General features: G+C 40.6%; 2 protein-coding genes across 2 annotated transcripts in view; both read left to right on the forward strand.

Annotated features, from left to right (window-relative positions):
* The first annotated feature begins 222 nt into the window (after positions 1-222).
* LOC6574460 lies at positions 223-1,328 on the forward strand. The gene has a single exon (XM_002000470.4). The coding sequence runs from the start codon at positions 357-359 to the stop codon at positions 1,308-1,310; it is 954 nt and encodes a 317-aa protein (XP_002000506.1). The 5' UTR covers positions 223-356; the 3' UTR covers positions 1,311-1,328.
* A 5,598-nt stretch (positions 1,329-6,926) lies between these two features.
* Positions 6,927-14,183, forward strand: part of LOC6574462 (hemicentin-2) — a 72,202-nt gene continuing 64,945 nt past the window's right edge. Inside the window, exon 1 of the mRNA XM_002000472.4 lies at positions 6,927-7,513. The gene's annotated coding sequence lies outside the window, so the exon portion shown is untranslated. The remainder of the gene's footprint in view (positions 7,514-14,183) is intronic.

A 14,183-nucleotide genomic window follows, 5' to 3' on the forward strand; every position in this document is an offset into this window, starting at 1 on the left:
ACCTAATCAAAATTAATGAGTCGTGCTTCTCCAAAGGCAACAGCCATAATTGCCACAAGAGCTGGGAGAATACCTTAAATTAAACTTTGAATATTTTCTAATGTCTTAAATTACAGAAAACTTGATCTATACACGAATTCCAGACTCTTTCTCAAATATCTCATATGGAAAACTTCCAGCAGAAGACACCGACTGAGTACCGAATTTGTAAGCTCTACTATGGGATCGCCACACTCTGCCTTAAAGTTCAACATTCGATCTACTCATTTTTTTCGTTTGGAAAAGCTTTAGTCTATATTAAATTTGCAATCAACAACTGTTTATCACACTTCTAGTTTTCTTATTTTTCATTCGCAATGGAAAAGACAAAGAAGTCAACAGAATCGTTGCCTACTTGCAGGGCGCCCGGACTGCCCAACTGTGAGCCGGAGGATACCCACATATCCGTAGTAGAACAAGTGTCCTTCAGAAAAATTGAGCCACCAATACCACCGAAGACTTTACATTGCGACAGTATTGATAGGGTTGATGAGCTGGAGGATGCCGATGTTGAGGGAGAGGAGGAGGAGGAGCAGGAGGCAAGTGCTAGCCAGTCAACAAAGCCCGAGGAGCTGGTGGAGCTCGAGCAGATAGAAGCCGAGCTACTGGAGCAAAAGAACGCCGTTGATCTTATCGGTGAGGAAATCGCTTTGGACATGCCGGAATGTCCGTCGGATGACTCCTGCGTAAACATGGAGCTGGAGCTGCAGCGGGGCAAGGTCCATCCCCACATATACAAGCTGCAGCAGGAAAACCACCTGCTGCGCCAGCAGCTGAGCAAGGCGCAGCTCAGCTGCAAGGCCATCGACCTGTCGCTGAAATATCTGCGCAACAGCCTGTGCCGGGACCTGAAGGCGGGAGCGATCCTGCGTCGCCGCCTGGACGAGCTGAACTCGTTCAAGCTCAATGTGGAGCACGAGCAGGTATTGTGCAGGCAACGCTACAATCATCTGCAGGAGGTCAAGTACGACTGGGTCGACTGCAAGGCCTACTTGAAGGAGAGCGCTGAATACACCCAGCGGGAGATCAAAAAGATCGTGAGGAGAGCGGACTATACTCAGCCCCATCTCGACGCCCTCAAGCTGCTCAAGGGGGCCAAGCGCATGGCCATGGACTTGCATTTCGACCTGACCAACAGGATGACCAGGCTTGGCCAGCGGATTGGCTCGGTTGCTGGCTGTCGCGAGTCGAAGAATATGCGCCGCTTCAACTCCGACATTTCTCTGTTTATTAAGCGCAACGAGCATCTGCTTGTCAAAGAAAAGCATTAAAACGAAATCTGTGCGAAATGTGCTCGCTGTGGCGTGGAAGGGGGTGTGGCGGGTGTGAGGGCTGTGCCACAAGGCACAAGGCCGTAGCAGAAACGATCTAGCGTTAAGCAGCAGTTCATTTGCATTTGTCGCAGTGAGGGAAGACAGGGAAACGCCTTGATTATGTTATTCTTCCAGTCGGGGGCGTGTGCTTGACCATTTGCAACCACGTGACGCCAGCTGCTCCAAATGGCGCCATTTTTTGTATCTGTTGGTGTTTTGGGCTTCTCTCGCTGTTGCTGTTGCTGTTTCGGTTTTTGGGGCCTGACAACAAAATGTATTTAGCATAAAAATTTACGATAATGATGCCAACAACATGGCCAACAACCTTTAAGGCCGCCTGTCCACTGCCACCTGCCTCCCTCCCCCTTTCTCTCTCTCTCTCTAAATAGACAAGCATTTGGCGTCAAAAAGGACAACAACAATCGACACACGAAGAAGAAGAAGAGATAAAAAAAATCATCAAACAAGGCTTAGAAGAGGGGCGTCAGCTTTTGGGGCGCCTTGCCTTGCGGTTTGGGGCAAATGTCATTGCTCTGTTAACGCAAAAAGTTAAATTAATATTTTTCACACTGACGCAAACTTTGCGCAGATATTTTTTCCATTTAAATTGACGAATTTTGCGGGTTTTAACCGCCGCGTCAAAGTCAACTGTTGTCACATTTTCCCTCGCCCCAGCCACTTCGTTGCCATTCTCTCCCGTTTTCATATCTCACATTTCAGAATTCATATTTCATATTTCATGTTGCTTGTTGCTTTTTGCTTGTTGCTGGGATTTTTAAAGCAGATTAGCAAAGTTTTCGGCAGTCATTTATTTAAACTTTCCTTTGACGACACCGCAAGCTCCACTAACGGGAAAATTGAGAAGTGCTTGGATATGTAGGGGAGGGGCCCTTTGTGTCAAAACATTTTTTATCTTCATATCAAAATAATCAAACAAGTCTGCGAATTATCCATTGAGATGAGCTATAAATATTTTGCCAGCTTCAAACAATTTCAAGAGATGAACTTTTCATATAAGAAGCATACAAAAATAAATAAGTAAATCTTTTTATAACTTTTGGCACAAACTTTACGAATAGTCCGAGGACAGAAAACGGAAAACGGAAGACGGAAGTAGCACAACATGCTCTGTCAAAATGTTCATTGGAAAATCGTTTTAATTGACAACACTTGAGAATTTGATGCCATTAGGAGTCAGGGCTAAGCTGAGCAAACTTTTCCCATGCCATGAAAGAGGCGAAAGTAAAGTTTTGCCGGCAATGTGTGAGCTACCTATATAAGGTTAGTTTCTCTATGTATCTTTTACATGCTTGACATGCATTGCAGAAATTTGACATGTGTCGTGGATGATTTACATTATGTGTATGTTTGGCTCAACTTTGCGGGCCTAGTTAGCCCAGAGTTGTTGTTTTATGAATGAAAAGTATGTTTTAAGACCAAGTTGTGTGGGAGGCGACACGCTGTGAGTCCAAATGGAACGATTAAAGAATTTGACAATAAGGCTTAAGACATGAAAATATTACAATAAAAAATAAAATCATTTGAAGGGTTGGTTCGTACTAGGTTTTATTCTCTTAAGCAGAGATTTTCTTTTACGTTATTAAAATATTTTGTAAGCCTTGAACCTGGAATCATATATAACACAGACTGTTTTGACAGCTTTGACAGCCGAATAATATGTATATATATTTTCATTTTGTGCATGTATTTGTTGTTAATCCGGGTTTGACTGACTAGTTCATATTGTACGTACTGTCGAAAGACTATTTATTATGCATGAATATGTATATTAAATTGTTTAGACTATGACTGTATGGAAGTACAGGGAATCCTCCACCAGACAAAATAACAGAACAGAGCACGCTGAGTCAATGAATTCGTATAAATTTATATGTGTGCACCTTGCATTTACATATATTCATATATGTATATACATAAATATAAATGTATGTCTGCCTGACTGCATGTGCGTAAGCATATATGCATATTGCACTGTGAGTGTGTGCGTCGAATTACCTATAGTGTGCATACCTTGTAGTTGAAAAAGCCGGCGTAAGTGGGCCTTGGCTGAGGGAGTTGTGATAAAAAATATAAATAAATGCTGCAGAGTCCTTGCATTTTGGTATTTTATTTTGCCATACAGGAACACACACACACACACATACGCACACGTATACGCAACTACACCCGCTCACGTGGGTCTAGAGCTAGTTGGGCCTGACTTGTTCATGCATGCCTGCATATTCTGTGAGCGTGAGTGTGTGTCTGTGTGTGTTTGCACTAGTATATGCGTGGCATTAGAGGACATTTTTTCATTCAATTGAGAGTCAGTGGCTGCAGTCGGCTTACGCGACATGTGTGTGTGTGTGTGTGTGTGTACTCTAGCCTTATCCGCTCACATTCGTGCCCATCTTATGCTGGTGCCCCTGGAGCCGCGCTCCGCAAATGCGTCTATAAATTATTCATTTCGTTTGAGATGTTTGATGTGGCATTGCCTGGGACTTCTTTAAGGATGCGCTACACACATCCTGAAGTCGACCGCTGTGGGCCACGACTTGAGTTGGGTGCAAACGGGCACCTTTACCCGCATTTCATTGAATTCATTCATTTTTTAGCAGCGACGGATGCTGCCAAGCCACTTGCCATTCTCTCTCTCTCTCTCTCTCTCTCTCTTTCTTTTCCCTGCAATTGTTGCTGTTGCTGCTGCTTGCCACAGCTTTGCATAAATAAGATAAACACGAGTGTGCGCAAGACACACACACACACATACATTCGCTCGTTGCATCTTCGAGCATCTTGCAAGTCGGACTCGACTGATGTGATTTATTTTGCACTCACTGTTTGCCAAAGTAAAATTGATTGAAGCGTTTGTTGGCGCGCCAATTGATTTGCACTATTGCATTTGCCCGCACTTACAACCTAAAATCTCTACGTAGCCTCTAGCTTCGAGTTGGCCTGGCCTCTGTCCCCACTCTCCTTCCTTCCCTCGTCGAGCATTGTTCCATTTACATTGCTTGAATTAGCTTTGGTCAATTTGGTTTCGCCTGGTCGAACATTGCATTGAGCCAGCTTTTGCCACTCCTTCAGCTTACTTACAGGAGTATATAAAGAGTGCACAGTAGAGCTAAAGCAGCGCTCGAGGAGGAAGATAAAAGCATTGTTGGGAGAGGTAAAAAAAATGAAAATAAAAGAGTGATTTATTCCTCCACACATGCATTTTCTGTTAATAATAATTTAATCTTGATCTTAATCATGAAAAACTAAAGATTTCATTTAAATAAAGTTAATCAATTAACATATATAAATATACATCAATTATTATTGTTAAGAGCATTCTGCCTAGCCTGAAATAGAACTAGCTCAACTAACTTATGCCAGCAAACGTAGCTGAAGTCTTAAGCCAATTAAACACAGATAATTAGCACTCAATTGGCCACTTCATTATTAAATTGGACAATTAAGAATGATTTGTGTGTGTGTGTGTGTTGTTTATTTGTTTATTTTATTTCATTGGCTGTCAATTGGCTTGGATGGGATTTAATTGCTGTCGAGCGCTTGTTAAATGCCTTTGCACTTGAAAGCGTTGACGTCAGCTGCAAAAATGGCAACAATTCATCACACGCCGTGCTGTATGTGATTTTATTAAGTGACGCTGATGGTGATTGAAGCACAGCTGGCACATCAACACCTGGCACGGGCACGGGCACGGGCACAGGTACAGCTACAGCTACAGCAACAGTTACAGGAGCTGGCGCTGGGCTGCCATATGAACCGGGCTGCAGGCCGCATAAATCTTGCCTGTCAACTGCACAGCAGCCCAAATAGACGGAGCAGAGCAGAGGGCCGCCCATAACAGAAGACGGTGAGCGCGTTCCGCCAGACATAGATAAAACAAATAATTATGCAGTATATATTATATCAGAGTCTCGTTTTGTAAGTACATATAAGAAGAAGAGGAGGAAGAAGAAGAAGGAGAAGAAGAAGCGGCAGCAGCAGAAACAGCCGTGACACGCAACTGCAATGCCATTCCATTTTATGAATGGGCATTTATCATAATTAACAAGTAAGAAAGCTCTAGTCGAGACTGCTCGACTACGAGATCCCCTGAACCCTTGGAGCAATAGATATTTCAATACTTTTTCGCGACTTTCAGCTTACACAAGAAACACGCACACACACACACACACACGCACGTACGCACACACAGGTATACATACACACACGCATACAGACACACATACACACACACACACGCATACAGACACAAACGCATACACACACACACACACACACACACATACACACACAAGCACCCACGCATAAACACGCATGGGCTGCAGTGTGCGCTTACTATGAGAACTTAATTGTTTAATAACTTTTTTTTATGGACGTACGATCTTCATGAAACTTTTAGATTATGATTATAACATGAATATGCATGTACTTGCCAAAGCACAAGTCTCTAGTATTTGAAATACGCTTTTTACAAAAGTGAGGGTGAGGGGGGTGAATTTAGAGGTGGGGGGTAAATTTTAACAAAAACCGAAATTGTATAAATTGCATATAAGCATACATTAAAAATTTGGAGACTCTAGCAATAAAGGTGTAGAAGATATAATTTTATAACTGGGTTTCGATAAGGTTTTTTATCGATAAAAAAAGATCGAGATGAGTTATCGATTTTTAATGATAAACTTGATATGCGCGCTGTAATTACGGACATTTAAAAAAAATTTGAAGTCTCTAGCTCTTATATCTTCTGAAATCGACGCGTTCATACATACGGACAGACGGACAGACGGACAGACGGACAGACGGACAGACAGACGGACAGGGCCAAATCAACTCAGCTCGTCACCCTGATCAAGAATATATATACTTTGTGGGGTCTGCCACGCCTCCTTCTCCCTGTTACATACATTTCAACAAAACCATTATACCCTGATTTCCCATTGAAAATGGGTTCAGGGTATAAAAATGCTGCCTTTTGCCGGCAAACAACGATTGCCGCAGCCTCAGCCGCAGCCTCTGTCTCTGTCTCTGCCTCAGCTGGCGTCGCAGTGGCAGTGGCAGTGGCAGCCACGACGACATTTCTGACCTAAGACATGCCACAACGAGTGCGTCACGAGTGCGACGACAAGGACGAGGACGTGGCTGACTGGCGTGCATTAACGTTTAGCCCCATTGCTCCATTGGCTTCATTTCAGTAGCTCAACAGCTGTTTGGCTTGGGACAAACACTTTTTCGCTTTGGGACCGTGTGCCATGCAAATGAGCAGCAGCTAACTGTGGCATTGGAAGCACGCCATAAACTCTCTCGCTCTCCCTCTCGCTGTCTCTCTTAGACTGCCTGTTGGTGTGTCGCTGTTGTAGCCGGCACTGCGCATGCGCCGCGTCCCAAACACTCTCCGAACACACCCATAAGGCGAGCGCGCTCTTAAGAGTATGCAACACACTCTGCCATAAATCGTGCTCTGCCTGAGCTCGTCTCGTGCCTCGGCTGTGTGTGGCGCCCGCTTCGGCTTCGGCTGCGGCTACGACTACGGCTACGGCTGTGGCAGCGGCTCGTTATCGACATGTCGCCACTTCGCATGCCGTTCTCGTTGACTCCAGTTGTGTTCGCAGCTGCCGCGTGAGCGTCCCGTGTAATCATTGTCGCTGACGTCGTTCTTTCCGCTGTTGTCGGTGCTGTCGGTGCTTGCCGTCGCTGAGTTGACGCGTTGTTGTATGCTCCATTTGATCGGTGATTAAGATGCTGCATCTGCCGCTAATCGAACGAGCCGAGTGAATGCCGTGCGTCGAGCCATCGCCCAATGTATTAAGTGCCATATGAATACACACTGAAGTGACGCCTAAAGGGCTGATAGTTTGACGGGCTGACGGGCTAACGGGCTGACGGGCTTGACGTGTTGACAGGCAACGGGTAACGCCTCAAGTGTCTGTTTGCCAATTTCCAATTTTTGCCGCCCAAAGTGAATTTCAGCAATAATAACAACAGCAACAGCAACAACAACAATGTCGTAATCACCCTGCCCGTGTGTGTGTGTGATTATGCGTATGTGTGCGTGTGTCGGCGTGTGTAATCCAAGAAAATCTGTCACGTGCTTTGGATATCCCTGTGTGCTACTCCACACGCAGCGCATTTATTGAATAAAATAAAAGGTGAGTAGCAGCAGCAGCGACAACTCGGATTAGTAGGCGTATGAGTTATAAGTATATAGTATATATGTATGTATATACATGTGAAACAAACACACGTTAAATATTCAGCTTAGCAGAACGTGACATGTAGATAAAGCAGACTCCTATTTTCAATAATTGAATAGCTAAGATAATAATAACAATGAAATACTTAAAAGAAAAAAATTCGAAATATTAATTTACGATAAATACTAAGCCTTAGCAGTTAACAGTGGATTTCCTGATGCAGGCAAGTTCTAGGAAATTCTATCAGAAATATGCGCGTCTGCTCAACTTGTTGACTTATGCCTTGTTGCTTTTTAATTAAATACTCATTAGAGTAAAGCATGGCTGCAATGACTCTGTTTCATTTATGTCCCCGACACGTAAATGTTAAATAAATTATTATTAATTTTGCTTTTGTAATTATGTTAAATTTAAATTTAATTAAATTAATTACGTCAATTGAAACAGTTATAAAAATATATACAATATTTATTGATTAAAATATGAAATATTTAATTATATTATATTTATATTATGATTACCTACAATTGTTCAATTTATTAGTATAAAAAAAAAATCGTTGGCAGCACTTAAACACAAATGCACTGAAAATATATCATTAATTGATTTCTATTAAAAAATGATTAGATTATTATCACCATCATTATATAAATAATATGTATTTGCCCAGTTGCTCCTAGTTAGCTTAACAAGACATATATTTGGCTGTAGCTAGAGCTACAGTTAGAGCCCTCTAACTAGTTGACCTATTTAGCATATCGCCTCTGTAACGTAGAGAAGTCGACCTGATTTACCTCTTCGCATTAACAACGATTAACTTTCGTTTGTCTCCTTTGTACCCAAATTAAATGACAGATTTTGATTATATTCCTGCACGCACACGGCGTATTTTGTGCGCCGTGTTTAGACAAACGCACGTTCGAGCCCCGCCGCACATGTTAACTAAGAGTCTCAGGCGCATTAAAATACAATTCTGAGGCAACTGGGGAACAGGTGCCTCCGGACGGCCAAACTGCTCAACTTTTTCCCCCAATTTTTTATTTAACAGCTATGAAAATGTCATTAGAAATTTTCAACACAACTTCAAAGGTGAAGTTTTCAGAAAACGAAAAAAAAAGAAACGAAAATAAAAGGAAAGCAAATGCTTCTGTATGCAAAACAAAATGAAAAGCGGGCGAGAATCTGTTGACTTTTTAGGCATTCTTCCACTTTAATATTATGAATTTTATATTGTTCGTTATTTGGGCTGGGCTTCTGGCCGCGGGCCAAGGTAATGTAATTTACGCTCGCGCATTTTTCAATTGGCCATGTTTTCTGGTTAGTTGCATGCGTCGCTCGTCTTTACTTCAAGTTCATTGTGCATTAATAATGTAGTTGCCTCCCCACACACACACACACACACGCAGGACAACTGTCCTTTTATGGCACATAATTTGATTCAGTTTTTGTGTGACACAGTCTGTCCTCCACTCTGGGAGCCCAGCTGTGCGTTAACTGTGGGCCAGCAACAAGGACATGGGAATTGCGGCTGCAAGTGTGTCATTTGCATGGCTGCACTTTTTGTTTTTTGTTTTTGTTATTGTTTTTGCTTTTGCTTTTAACTTGTATTTTATTTTATTTAGTCTTCATTTTTTCACTCATAGCGGTCGAGTCGTGTCGACCGCAGCACTTCACTGTATTGGCTGAAACGTTTGTGGCCCTGATTCAATTAATTGCTGACAATAACTAGGTGTCGCCATTTTGTCATATACACTAACGGTATGATACGTCGGGTTTAAGGGCGAGCAAATGCAACAAGCAGACTCGAATGCACAATACCTTCTGTGAATTGTAAGCGGTCCTCCTCCTGCTCCTGCTCAACGCTGTATATCATTTGTGCAGTTGTCCAGGACTCGGAACAATGCTGTGCCAGACAAAGGGCTAGCAAATTTCATGAAAAATGACATTCAATCGCATTTTTATACCCTGAACCCATTGAAAATGGGAAATCAGGGTATAATGGTTTTGTGAAAAGTATGTAACAGGCAGAAGGAATCATCGCAGACCCCATAAAGTATATATATTCTTGATCAGGACGATGAGCTGAGTCGATATAGCCCTGTCCGTCTGTCCGTCCGTCCGTCCGTCCGTCCGTCCGTCCGTCCGTATGAGCAAAAGGATCTCAGAAGATATAAGAGCTAGAGAGCAAAATTTGGCATGCATACTCGTGTATACCATAGGCAGTAGAAGTTTATCATATTTTTTCGATAACTCATCCGATAACTTTTTTATCGAGAATAATCGAAAAATCGACATTGTTTTTTCAGCCTAATTTGAACACTTTTAGACCTGGAGTCTTCAAATTCGCGTTGTATATAAAGTTAATCGATACAAAGATTTTGTAATTTTTAGATTTTGGATACCACGCCCCATTCGCCCCCAATTTGTAAAAAACGCATTTCAAGTACTAGAGACTTGTGCTTTGGAATGTACACACATATTTACCATATAATTACGTTTAGAAAGTTTCATTAAGATCATATGTCTACAAAAGAAATTATTCAACAAATAAATTCTCATAATATTGCACACACTGCAGCGTAGTCGCTGCTTACTGCGCAGTTAGCAGAGCGCAGGCTTATTCATGCGTGTGGATGCATGTGTATGTAGGTGTGCATAAAAGAAGTGCAGAATGATTAGAGTATCAGCTTAGAGGGTTCAGGGTATCTCCTAGTCGAGCCGTCTCGACTGGAGCCGTCTTACTTGTTCATTATTTGCGTAGTTTTCGCCGCTTTTTTTTTGATGTGCTTCCGGCTCATCCTGCCTGACAGTTCTATCTTCTAATACTATATATATATATATATTTTTTTTTTATTATTTTTATTCTGTAGTTTTCGCAGCACATTTCACAGCGGGAGCGCGTCTTGGAAAATGCAGAATAATGAGGAAACTAACGAGCCAAGACTTCTCCATTGTTTACTGGCGCAAAAATTGCGCGATTATTAATTTTCTATGCTATTTTGTAGCAGTCCTTCGTGCCAGGCGTCTACTGCAGTAGCGGCACATCCTGGGCGGCTCCTTTGCCAGCTGCCGACACTTCGCTTTATTTCTGCTGCCCGCCTTCGTTTGGCCGCGTTTTCTGCGTTTATTTTTGCTTCCTTTGCCAGCACAACATTTTTAATATTTTGCAATACTCTTCTTCATCTTTATGGATTTTCTTTTTTTTTTTTTTTTTTTTTTTTGTGCCTGCTACGTCCTTCCGTCTGGCGAGCACTGAGCCAGGACGCGAATTTCGCGAGCTCTCGACAACAGCTGTGAAGTTGGACGATTTTTCTTCACGTTCATTCACAAGGCATAGCTCTGGCTTCACATACAAACCATGCTTATTCAGGATATTCTTACTTACACAATTACAGTTGCACACACACATGCGTGTATGTGTGTTTGCTTTGCTTTCTGGCTTTGCCTGAACTGACACATTTTCGCGTGTTTTCGCAGTCCTTAAGCTGCTTGTTGCATTTTTCGCAGTCATCAATTAATAAAAACGTTACTTCCGCTTGTAAATCATGACATCCTCAAGGATGAATATTCACAGAATTGTGGAAAGTAAGAAGAAATCGGAACAAAGACCTACAAATTGAATATCATTTATTTTTAAATTACATATGTTTTTGTCTCTATGGAGTTGCGTCTATCGAGCTGTACCTTAAAGATATTTCAGCAATCAATGACAAGTTATGGAGTAGAATAATGTATAAATATAAAATACCTTATGACTGAACCTTCATCTTCTGAGCTGTTCTTCTAGAGATGCAGGCATTTCAAAATGCTTGTCATATTAAAAATATTTTAAATTCTTAAAATGTACTATTTATGGTATTCAAAAAAAAAAAAAAAAAAAAAAAAAAAAAAATTATATATAAATAAAAAGCTAAATTAAAAATATACAAAAATTATTTAATCAAAATCTAATTCTTATTTAATAAATAATATGATAATAAATACAAAAATAACAATTACAAAAGCACACATACATGTATACATACACTTATACACCTATATATTTAGCATAGCACGTAAATCGGGAATGTTTTTATAAACTGTGTCAATTAATTAAGCCACTGAGTTATATGCGCCATAAACATTTCCCACAACTCCCATAAACTGTAAACTTAGAAGGGAAAATGAGAGTGGGGTGGAGTGGAGTGAGGAGGCGGGAGTGGAGACTCATAATACAACTGTTTTGTTTTGCTCTTTTATGCATGTACACTGTAACAAAAGGTAATAAATTGTGCTCTGTTTCTCATACTTTTTGCAGGTGAGTGCGACTGGGGTATATGGAACTTGGCAACTTGTGGCATACAAATACAAATACAAGTACAAATACAAACACAAACAGTAATACAAATACAAATACAAATACGAATATGAATATGAATACAAACACAAATTGTTCGCCGTTGGCTGGCCTTCAGCGTGGCATTTGAGCGTATGTAAATACATTTTTAATTTAAAATAAACATGGTTATTAAGTTAGGCATTGCCCTTTGCGTGCATACGTATGTATACGTATGTGAGTGCAGTTCCTGGCAATATCCGCCTTGAAAATATAAAATAACTCTGAAACGGCATCAAATCCAATTAGTTAATATGAATTTTTGATGAAATCACTTCCGCTTCAAATGCAAAAAAGTTGTACGCCTTCTCGCTCGTCGTTATCATCATCATCATCATCGTCAACGTCGTCATCATGATGACTACGTTATTTTAGTTCACTTTTTTTTTTTTTTTTTTTTTTTTTGCTGGAAAACTTTAACGCATGCCACTTTTTGCTGCAAGTCATCGGGTTTTATATACACACAAATACATATATATATATATATATATATTTTTTTTTTTCATTTCTGGCATAAAGTTATTTATTGTGTGTTTGCCACAATAACCGCAATTTGCAACTTTTTGTGGCATTTTGTCGGCGTGTTGTCAAAATGTTTGTGTGCCCGACATATTTAAATATTTCATTTGTCGCACGCTCACCGAACGACACCGACACGGCAGACGGGCAAAAATTAGTTTGCGTATACGTAATATGCGTTGCGTATACGTAATATTTGTATAAATTGGCCTTCTACGCACACATGAGCAACTTTTTCGCCGTGAGCTCGTTTTCCGCTTTATTTTTTGTTCACATTTTACTTTTATATATATTTTTTCGCTTCTCTTTTCGCTGCGTTCGTAATTTTAATTCTTTCATTTCGTTGTTTTATTTATTTCTTTTTTTTTTTTTTTTGACTCTCATTTCTTGTTCTGCTTAAACTTTTTCAAACTGGGCTGCTTTTGTCGCGTTTTTTTTTACCTTTTGCTTAGCTACCATTGCTGCTGCTCCTTGTTGTTGTTGCTGCATGTTTTGTATGCATACAGCAATTGATATAAAATTTTAACGAGGTGCGGTCGCTTGCTTGTGCTTTTCTCCGCTCACTTTTTGCTGGCTTTTCGCTTTGCTTTTCCTTATTTGCCATTGCTGCTGGCTGGCGCGAAAAAAAAAAATTGCAGGGATTTCTTCATTTCGAAATGAATTGAAAATTAAAAAATTAGAAGCTTTAATAATAATTGAATTTATTTTGTGCAAATAGTTCGTCGTTGTATATATAAAAATATATATTTATATTCGTATCAATTGTTGTTGCACTTAAATTGCAATTCGCCTCATGCCACAAGGCAGATGCTTGGTTGTTAAATTTCCAACTATAATTAGTTTTCCGCATTATTTTACAATATTTACACATGGACGCAGGCTGATGCATAATTTAATTTTCCACATTAATGCATTTAATTGATGTTGAAGGCTTCCAAATGGCCCAAAACTCGTGGCAATTTATTGCTTGCCGCATTGACGCGTCCAGTAGACGAAAGCCCAAAGCTGCCACGCCCACATTTTGAATAATACCAATATACTACATATGCTAAAAAAAAAAAAAAATAAATAATAATAATAATAATAAAATAAACAAATTACTTCAGCTCATTAAACAGCATCAAGAAGATATTTCAGTTAAATAGTAAACAAAATAATATTGGGCTTCTTGAAAAAAAAAAAAAAAAAATTGGAAAGGAATTGTAAAAGCAACTTAAAGTAAATGCGTTTGCAAATTGAAAAGGTTAAGCGAAAAATTCGCACAAATAGAAAGGAGAGAAAAACGCGACTAAATGTGGGACATAAAGAATTGTTAGCATTTATTTCTCCGCCGAGTACAAAATTTGCAAGTTTTGGCCATTTGTTTGGCGAGGCGCCGTCTGCCAGCTGTAGCCGGAGCCATGGCCGCAGCAGCGGCAGCGGCTGTGGCTGTGGCTGCTGCTAACCAACAATATATCACCATTAAACAAATTATGTACTCAACTCAACCATTTTAAATGGCTCTGCTGGCCATTGTAGTTGCGCTCAGTTATTCAAGAACAAATACATATCCGCATGCACGGCGCAGAGACAACGAGCGAATAATACAATGCGACGCGAGATTGGCATAAGGAATGCGCTAGACCACTGTGGCACAGTGGGCTAAGGCTCGGTGGAGAACAGATTAATTGCAAGCAGCGGATATCGAGGAAATATGTCAGCAAAAGCTTGAGCTATAATTATTTAAATACT

This window comes from Drosophila mojavensis, unplaced genomic scaffold (genome assembly GCF_018153725.1).
Source record: "Drosophila mojavensis isolate 15081-1352.22 unplaced genomic scaffold, ASM1815372v1 contig_231, whole genome shotgun sequence".
Lineage (NCBI taxonomy): Eukaryota > Metazoa > Arthropoda > Insecta > Diptera > Drosophilidae > Drosophila > Drosophila mojavensis.